This window comes from Propithecus coquereli, unplaced genomic scaffold (assembly GCF_000956105.1).
Source record: "Propithecus coquereli isolate 6110/MARCELLA unplaced genomic scaffold, Pcoq_1.0 Scaffold856, whole genome shotgun sequence".
Classification (NCBI taxonomy): Eukaryota; Metazoa; Chordata; class Mammalia; order Primates; family Indriidae; genus Propithecus; species Propithecus coquereli.
In genome coordinates this window covers 228,143-238,170 of record NW_012154796.1, presented here as the reverse complement: position 1 = coordinate 238,170, position 10,028 = coordinate 228,143, and the positions used below count along the sequence as shown (strand labels likewise).

General features: G+C 36.9%; 2 protein-coding genes across 3 annotated transcripts; one reads left to right on the top strand and one right to left on the bottom strand.

Annotated features, from left to right (window-relative positions):
* Positions 1-974: 974 nt before the first annotated feature.
* Positions 975-9,439, top strand: HYLS1 (hydrolethalus syndrome 1). 2 transcript variants are annotated; one of them, XM_012664065.1, is made up of 2 exons: positions 975-1,025; positions 8,161-9,439. In XM_012664065.1, exon 2 carries the CDS (start codon positions 8,180-8,182, stop codon positions 9,080-9,082), a length of 903 nt encoding a protein of 300 aa, XP_012519519.1. In that variant the 5' UTR covers positions 975-1,025; positions 8,161-8,179; the 3' UTR covers positions 9,083-9,439. The 2 variants fall into 2 exon arrangements, with proteins under 2 accessions (XP_012519519.1, XP_012519518.1); XM_012664064.1 differs by lacking the exon at positions 975-1,025 and adding an exon at positions 6,011-6,071 and having other exon boundaries at positions 8,161-9,082.
* On the bottom strand, positions 2,812-10,028 carry PUS3 (pseudouridylate synthase 3). The gene is made up of 4 exons (XM_012664066.1): positions 9,964-10,028; positions 5,122-5,542; positions 4,435-5,000; positions 2,812-3,619 (listed from the first exon to the last, which is right to left on the bottom strand). Exons 2-4 carry the CDS (start codon positions 5,494-5,496, stop codon positions 3,118-3,120), a joined length of 1,443 nt encoding a protein of 480 aa, XP_012519520.1. The 5' UTR covers positions 5,497-5,542; positions 9,964-10,028; the 3' UTR covers positions 2,812-3,117.

Sequence of the window (10,028 nt, the reverse complement as noted above, 5' to 3'; positions counted from 1 at the left end):
TACCTCACCAGAAGTAGAGAAATTTGTTGTAACTCTGCAATAGCCTCTCTCTAATGGTTAGAATCTAACTACTGACCCAGCCCCCTATGCCAATTTAAAATCCTCCCCCCTTCCACCCTCAAAATCCTTTCAATTTTAACAAGCTAAACCTAGGACACTGAGTCCCTTAAGATTTTTGAAGAGAAGATATTGTTGGGCATTTTGTCCAATATTTTCTGTATTTATCTACGGAAAGACAAGTTGTCTAGCTGCTACGTGAAAGTTTCCCTCTAAGTAAAGAGAATAGACAGGTCTTTGTATTAGAAAGAAAAAGCACTGACAGTTGTCTTTATATTTTACTATTTGCAAACATCATCTTCCCGTGTTCAAGGAAAGAAATGGGAGTGTGACATAATTTAAATGCAAAGGAAATAATACATTAATCACTGTATAGTATAGCACACCATTAAAAAAACTTGTTTGGCTTTAGTGTCAAAAATCCTCCAAGCCCAGATAGAGTTCCACAAAGCACTATTATTTTTTATATATATATATGCATAATCTCATTTAAATTCACCACAATTGTAATAATTCCATTTTTAAAATGGAGAAAGATCCAAGCCCTATTTTACTTTCTTCTAACATTTATTTATTTCCTCCCATGGGACTTCTGAATTTGTACAAACACTGCCTCAGCAAATAATTTTACAGAGTTACATTTGGGCTTCTTATTGCTCCACCTATGATGACTGTCTTGACTTTTTCTACGGTAACTACCAAAAATGAAGTCACTAAATCCTTACTCTCCTAGATCCAATAGTATAATCAACCTTGAATGGATTTACGTAAGATCTAAAACCATGATCCTTTAACTCATTTGCTTTTACAGAATCTCCTATGCCTTTTAGTTCTTTTTCCACGTTCTTTTTCACTGCTTTAGAGTTGATTTTTTAAAAATAAGGAATGATTTCTCAAACTCTGTTCTTATTTTCTAGGTTTTTTTTTAACCTTTAATGCTAATGCCAATCAAGGTACATTGAAATAAGGTAAGAAAATTGAAAAAAAAAATAACTTTGGTTTGTACTTACATATTTAAGTAGAGGATCTTTACATCAAAATTAAAGGACAAAGCAATCACATTTTAAGAAAACTTGGAGCATTATGAAGTGTTTGGTAGATAGATCCCAAAAAGCAGTAACAGTGATTCAAAATCCAGAAGACCTGGATCATATACAGTTGGCTATTTTGAATAAATTTTAAATCATTTTGTACCACTATTTACCCATCTCTAAAATGGAGATATTTTCTGGTTTCCTCTCTTCTGGGATGTAAAAGCTATTACTATGTGCCTCCTTACTCTTCAATATACCACAAGGTCACCACTCTTTTTGTATCCTATTTTACTTTCTAAACCTGGAACTCTTTGAGCAAAGTCTTATTTCTGTGGTCTCCCCCTCTACTGAGCTTCTATAGCACCTTTACAGCATCAGCTTATATTTATATATTAGTAATGTTTCTAATTGTCCTATGTTAGTTATATTTAAACTATGAGCTTGAGGATAGAAACCGTATTTGTGTATCTGGAATCTTGACCATAGGTAGGAACAAACTAATTACTGGTTGGTAGATAGAACTTTGGATCTCTTAAACATGGCAGAATTATGAATGTGGGATAACACTGTAGTAATGAAAATTATTATTGAGGCAGAATGTCTGAGTTCATTTGCTTTGGGTTTATTTTTACTGTTACAAAAGATAATGTATTATTTGCTCTTTTGAATAAATATAAGTAATATTTTGAGGGTTACTTATCAACTTTGCTTGGAGAACAAGCAAAGCCCCTTCTCATTTTCCTATCTCAGTGTGTAGTACTACCAGCCACTCGTTTGCTCAGATCTGAAATCTAGGAGTTATCCTGAAAGCCTCCCTACTTATGAATGGCACATTGACTTACGCAGAGTCCTGTTGTTTCTGCTTCCTTAATTTGAAATTCACCTACTTCTCTCCATTCCCCTTACTACAAATCTATTCTAGGCCATTATCATCGATTGCCTTGATTATTCCTATAGCATCCTGATTGGTCCCACTGCTTTCATTCTTTTCCCTCTTCCAAGCCACAGTATACCCAGAGCAATAATTTTGCTACACAGTTCTATCTAGCATTTAAATTTTTTTCAGTGGCCCCTCAAGATAAAATCTTAGCTTTTTAAGGAAGGCCTATAAGGCTCTACAGATGTGACCAACCCTTGCTTACCTTTTTAAACTATGCTCTTGTCCCTTTCAAGCCACACTGAAGTTGCCTGAATGCATATGCTGCAATCTCTAACCCTTTACACAAACTGCATCTTCTGTCTTAGACACACAGCTCTAATTCTTAATCCTCACTTTAACTGGCTCCCACTTGTTCTGCAAGATTTAGCTTGAATATCTCCTCTTTATAAGAACTTTCCTTAAACTACTAGACCAGGGGTAGGCAAACACTGTGGCCTACAAGCTAAGAATGCTTTTTTTACATTTATAAAGGGTTTTTAAAAACAGAGACCATTTGTGATTCACAGAGCCTAAAATATTTACTCTATTCCTTCACAGAAAACATTTACCAACCTCTGCACTAGGTTTATATGCTTCATAAGGAAAGGTGCTTTGTCTTATTTGGTTAGGTAACTTCGAGCTAGCATCATGCCTGCCACTTAATTTTTCCAATCCTTAACTGATTGAAATTAATATTTTTAAATTAGAAAATAAGACACTCAGGTGAAGCTCTTTATGAGAATTCAGATAAGTAATGAATAACTCATTTGCTTTGAAAAAGAACAGCACAACAAATTAGACACTTGCAGTATTAGGCTTTGATGAGTTTGAACACAAGGCACAGATTTCCAGGTGTACATAAATAAGTACATCTCCATTTTACAATTGTTTTTTGCTTCTTTCATCTCTTAATCCTTTTAGACAAGGATGAGATAACGTTTGAACTCTGTCTTGTTAAAGCAAAATCTTCCTTAATAGGACCTTAAAGTCTTAGCTGATCATCTGAATTTCTAGTACTTCTTACAGTAAATATTTTTTTTTATTTCTTTTCTATCTACCTACCACTAGTTGGTTGTTGGTTCTTAGATCCTGGTAAGTTGTTTGTGGTTAAGTGATGTTTTTTATTCCCATATCAACACAGACCCTCTTTGTTGGTGTCTCCAAAATAGTATTCTCTTCCTCCAGTGTGTCATTACAGTCCCTTTTGGCTTTTATTTCTTCCTCATGGAATAAATGTGGGTGCTCGATGCGTCCCCTACGTACAAAATGCTGGATCCGGGATTCCAATCCTTGGCATTTAGGACGATCCATCAGGGGCTTATATGTGCGCATTTTCACTCCTTCTACAAAGGCACTGGTCTGCTTTACGACAGAGGGCTTAACATTTCTCCATTCTATCATTCCATCCATCTTTGGCCCTGTTCCACAGGGTATTGCAACAGAGTCCAGTCCTTGTAGCATACTATACAACATGTGAGTCTTGACAGCATGGTCAGCCCATAGCTGTTGGAGGTGGGTAACATTGAACTCCTGAACCTCTGGGTCATAGATCCACTTGATATTTTCAAACTTACAGTCATACAAGACTAGAGGAAATTCTACAGCCATACTGGAGAAAGAGGGAGAAGAAACAGAGTATGAGAACACATAGCAGCCATCCAACAATTCTTAAACTGAGGGTTAGCTGGATTAAGGGGAATGGGCAGGGGGAGGGCGTTGATGTCAATATTGACTATCCTTGACAATAGCTAGGAAAATACACCACCATCCCTAACCTTTAACAACTTTGTCATAATTGCTAAAAATGCAACAAAACAGATTAACTTGATCTATATACGTTAATGTTAATGGTAACAATTCACCTAGAAGTGAGTTAACATGGCTTCATCATACCACTTGATATTTTACCAAATTTGTTAATGGCATTTCAATTTTGTGTAGTATGAGGAAAAACTGTATTTCATACCTTAGGAATGAATTACTGGTATCTGTCTGACCTCAACCTATTCTCAAAAGGCAGATCTTGACTATTCTTCCTTTCCTACCATTTCAGAAACTGGAAATTATGAAAGATTCAAAGTGCAGCAGTGTGACTACTCAGTAATACAAAATAAGCAAGATTTAATAATGAATAGGTCCACTTTTTAATGTTACCAGAACCTAACAATAATTTTGCTTACCATAAATTCAGAAACAAACAAAGATGTGGAAAATGAATGTCCTTTTACTTAAGAAGCCCAGTCCAAACACCTGTTTCCTTAGTAATGGTACAGAACAAAAAATTAGAAGATATTGCTCACTCCTACATGCACATGTTCTTAACATTCCACAAGTTAGATTAAAGCTCTATGAAGGCAGAATGAGTGACAGTTATTTATACAATCATTGGGGAGAGGAAGGTTGCTATCTTGTTTCTTAACTTACCTATATTGAGGTTTCTGGGGATTTTTCTCTATGTTCAGCAGCTCATCAATAATCTCTGGCTTCTCCATTCCTTGGCCAATCAGAAAGAGGATAGCCATCATACAGCGGACTTGATGATAAAGGAACGCCTGGCCAGTCACTTCAAATTGACATAACTGAAAAGGTTCTTGCCATCTTTCCTCACCCAGGCTATGGCCCACTAGCTGTACTTGAGCAGACAGAATAGTCCTCTGAAAGTTAATCACTCCATTGGCTACATCCATTTTACACAAGTTCCTGAAATCATGGGTGCCAACATACTTTTGAGCTGCATAATTCATGGTTTCAATATCTAAATCAGCACGAGGGAAAAAATAGCGGTAAGTCCGCTCAAGACAGCTGAACCTAGCACTGAAGCTAGGTTCTACAGGGGCCCAGGCCAGTATACGGATGTCTGGAGGGAGTACTCGATTGAGAATGTGGGTATATCGGATCTCTTTTGCAGCATTGCTAGCTTCATCTTTTAAATAAAAATCCTCTGAATCCCTGCCCCTTGGAAACTGAGAACGAAGGTCAAGAGAAATCACCTGTGGAATTAGAGAAAGATACTGTATTTTAGAGATACAAATAATCTTAGTACACAGTATGTATACCTAGAATATCCTGGTATTGCTTGCTTTGAGAAACAGTATACTTACTGGCCCTTACCTGTCCAAAGGCACTAACTCCTTTGTCTGTTCGCCCACATCGGTGATAGTTGGATGTCTGTCTGCTTTCTACTAGTCGAGTCTTGGTTAGAGCCTCAAACAGTTTCTCTTCAATGGTATTATTTGTGTTTTCCTGACTAGCAAAGCCCTGGTATCCCCAGCCAAGATAGGCTATTTTTAGGGCTATATGTCTTTGGCCATGAGCTCTGAAATCAAATGCACGCTTAGCTTTTCCGCCTCCTGATGAATTTTCTCTAACATTTGAGTCCTTGGTGTTGGCCTGTTCCTTTTTAAGTCTCTGTACCTCCTGCTCCAGTTCTTGTACTCTTTTTAGGAGTTTCTTGGTTTGGTTTCCATCTCTGTCATTTTCAGCCATGATATGACAACCCCAGGAATAAAGGAATCATATAGGTCCACCCTAACTGAAAAGAGAGCAAAGGGATACAACAGTTTCAGTGCAAGATTTAATTTAATGCCCAAAGAATATACTTTTTTTTGTCCAGGGAATATAAGCATTAGCTTAATTATTATGGATTGATCATCCACAGATATTATTCTTTTCCATCCTATCTAGTCAATTCATAGGGGAAAAGAGAAAAAAAATTCAGCTATCATACTTAAGGTTTCTTTATAGTAGTCAAAATTGGGGAAAAGTGTCTGTAGATTTCATTTCTCTATTCTTCATTAACCAAGATGATTAAGGACTGATGTTTTTCTAATCATAAGATTATGGACTCCTTATGTCTACTCTGAGTTTCCATTGTTTTCCATTATTTCAGATAAAATAAGTAGCTTGTATGTTCTGTCATCTATTATTCAGTTCTGTCTTAAAGGTGGTGCAATAGAAGGTAGCCTAATTGAAGAAGCTTATCAGTGATTATATTTCACATTGGAAGCAGAACCTGGAGACAAGATTTTCTCACTTTAAGCAGTTTTGATGGCAGAAAAAAGGTAATTAAGCACCATTGACTTTTTTTAAAGCCAAATTTAATGCATGATCTGATAAAAGATTTCTGTACCTCTAACAATTTCAAGAGTCAGTCTGATGTAATTTAGATGTCACTGTTGAAATTCCTAGTGAATTTCAGTAATCTGAGGACAACTGTACTACATCCTTAAAATCGGGACAGTCCTAGACAATCTATGGCTGATGGTTACTTTAGTTACAGAAGATCATCTCCCTATCTGTTTTACGGCTAAGTTCTAAGTCTAGGTAGCCCATTCAGTTTTTGCCCTTTGAGTATCTGTGTCTATGATATGTAGATTAAAAGTTTAAATGTAAAAAATGAAACTATAAAAATACTAGAAAAAAACATGGAATAACTCTTAAATCTTGGAGTATGAATGGCATTTCTAATTAAAACATTCTACAAACCCAGAAACAACAGAAAACCAAAAAATGTAACTACCTAAAAATCAAAATTTCTACCAGCAAAAAAAAAAATCAAAAGGTAAACCAACTGGGAAGAAAAAGGAATGATGGTAAAGGGCTAACTTCCTTAACATGTAAGTATTTCATGAATATATAAATCAGTTTTAATGAAAAGATCAATAAGAAAAAGCCCAATAACCTGAGAGGTCAATGGGCAAAGACCAAGCATTTCAAACAAAAAGTAAAGAGCTTATAAATATGTTTTTTAGATGCTCAATTTTACTCAATTTAAATAAGTGCAAATATATATGAGAATTATTTTTCACAAAACTGACTGCAAAGACTAGAAAGTTTGAATAGTACACCACTCTGGTGAGGAAGTAGAGAAACAAGCTCTGTTAACACTGTTGGTACAACTGCAGGTAAGCATTTTGCCAACAGCTGTCAAAATTGAATACACACATACCTTTTGACCCACCCATTCCACGTCCAGAAATGTAACCTACAAAAATGTTGCATGGGTATTTAAAAATGTACATGATATTCATTGCAACATTAATTTTTAACAAATGACTAAACCTAAATCACATCAATAAAGGAATGGTTGAATAAACTGTGGTATATTCATACACTGGAATTTTATGCAACTTTAAAGAAAATGAGTCTACGTGTGCTGATATAGCTGGATCACCAAGCTTATCTTTAAGGTTCTGAAGAGTTTGTATTCTATGCTCCTTTATGCACATGAATATGAAAATCTTCTGGAGAGATCATAAGAAACTGCCTTTGAGAGTGAAACCTGGTGGGGAGGGAAAATCCTTGCTTAAAATTATTAAGTGCACGTATTAGTTTTTTAGTTTAAAAAGAAAAATAGGGACACAGGAAATAGTGGCCAATAGGTCCTTCCTTAGATCAAGTCAGGAAACTAGCACTGGGTATTGGGCTGGTTGACTTGGGTACTTACTTATTTCACTGACAAAGGTATTAGAATGAACAGGTTTATCTTGGCAACAGAAGATGTGTTAAAATTACTTAAGCATAGGGAGTATATATATGTATACAGGTTACGTGTGTGTGCGCACAATATCACTTTTATGGTGGTTTTTTAGATTAAATCACTCTTGATTAAAAGCAAGGACTCATTTTGAAGCCAGACTGCCTGAGTTAGAATTCCAGTTCTACCACTTAATAGCTGAGTAACCTTGGGCAAATTATTTAATTTCTCTGTGCCTCATGTTATTCATCTGTGAAAAGGAGATAATCTCACACCTGTGAGGATTACATGAAGAAATGTAAAGTATACAGAACAATGGCACCCTCTATATACCTGCTACATAATGTACATTAAGCAGTATGCCCCATATAATGTAGTCTCATATGCCTACCAGAACTCGCCTGTCCTATCCTAGGAGCTACTAAAGGTGGCAAGGCAGTAGAAACTGTGAGTGAGTAAGAGAGTGGAAATGAAAACAGGTAAGAACTAAGTTATTGCCCCTCCAAACTGTTCTGATACTGCACCGTACTGATCTCTCTCTTATTATAATTATTGAATTTATGATTGACTTAGCCATTCTTTCTCCATTTGAATGCTATAAAATGGAGACAAGGAAATGAACAATTTATGAGCTGGGAATTTATTGTAAAACTGATCAATGTTATCCCTTGCAGAAGGTCCTATGGGGAAGCAATGGAGGAACTCATGGGACCTGATGGACAAAAATGGGCCAATATGGATCCAGAAGAACTAATGTTGGCAGCTGCTACAACATTTTCCCATATCTGTGCAGGGGAGGGTAAAGGAGATGTCAGGAGAGAAGCCCAATCTATCCAGTATGATCCCTACAGTAAAGCTTCAGTAACCCCAGGGAAGCAACCTGCTCTTCCTGTGCAACTGCAGTATCCACATGTAAAAAGTAATGTCACTTCAGAAATAGTCTCAGAGGCTTCCCAAAGATTCCGAAAGCCAGTGATGAAGAGAAAGGTGCTGCGTAGAAAGCCAGGTGGGGAAGTATTAGTGACAGATGAGTCCATTGTTAGTGAATCAGAATCTGGTACAGAAAGTGATCCGGATCTCTGGGACCTAAGACAAAGGCTGATGAATCTGCAGTTCCAAGAAGACAAGGAATCCCCAGTTGATAGTTCACAAAGATTTAGTCTACCACGTGAATACCAAGGAATTTCTCAAGATCAGCTCATTCGCTATTTACGAAGAGAAGGAACGGGCCCTCCAGCTTATGAACAGGACCTGATGGTTGCCAGCAGACCCAAGTCCTTTATTCTCCCAAGGCTGGACCAGTTAAGTCGAAACCGGGGCAAGGTAGACCGGGTAGCCCGATATTTTGAGTATAAACGGGATTGGGACTCAATGCGGTTACCTGGTGAAGATCATAGGAAGGAACTACGTTGGGGTGTCCGAGAGCAGATGCTTTGTCGACCAGAACCCCAATCCAAACCTCAGCATGTATATGTTCCAAACAATTACCTAGTACCAACTGAGAAGAAAAGATCTGCACTCCGTTGGGATGTTCGTTGTGACCTTGCAAATGGTGTCATGCCCAGCAAACTTCCCTTCCCTCTTTCACCTTCTTAAATCTTTTTCTCCCCCTCTTTCCAGGACTGTTTGGGATAACTTGATTCTTTTTATCTCTTCTTCTGAATCGAAAAAACTGACTTGACAAGCCCATGGAACATTATAAAGACTTCACTCACCCATCATTGGTCTTTCCTAGCTATGTATCACATTGGCATCAGATACCACTTTACTCCCAAATTACCACTCAAATCGAGCAATAGTGAGAGAAATCATGGCAGAGAGAGACCAGGCTGGTCTTTCTATTTTGTCCAATTAGTAAGCTCTATTTCTATTTTATCTTTGACCAAAATATGAGTTGCTGTGTTTTTAAAGTTGCTGGGCATTAAGCTTATCAATTAAAGAATTTTGGAAATTTGTGAGTTTGAATGTTATTTTATTAAATACTACCCTCAGTAAGATGAACTCAAACCTGGGCTATGATTCTGCTTCCAATCACACTGCCCATTGTACTCTCACTACCTAAATAATGAGCCAAAAGGAACAAACAAAATCCCACCCTTTACACACAGTCCTAAAGAATGGGAGAGAGTAACAGCACAGTTATCTCTCACTACTAAAAGAATATAGCAAATCCAGTAGCTGCATAAAATGCTTTTTTAATAGATGCTCCCAAACACTACTATACAACACAGGATTCTAACCCAAGTTTTGTTTCAAAATTTTAATAACATATTGCCTTCCAGTTTTTACTTCTGGAGTATTATGTTTTTTATAATTTGCCACGGAGATTTTCTTAGGAATTATGTCTATTGCTTGTAGGCTATTCCTACTCTGCAATAGAATTTCAAACTACTAACATCTGAAATCAGATGGATGCAAACAAATACCAGAATGAATTTGGCTGTTTGGGTACAGATCTGAATACTTATTCTGCTCACCTTACAGTGGAATGTATCTGTTGTTGATAGTTCTAATCCAATGAGGAACATCTGAAGTCTGGAAG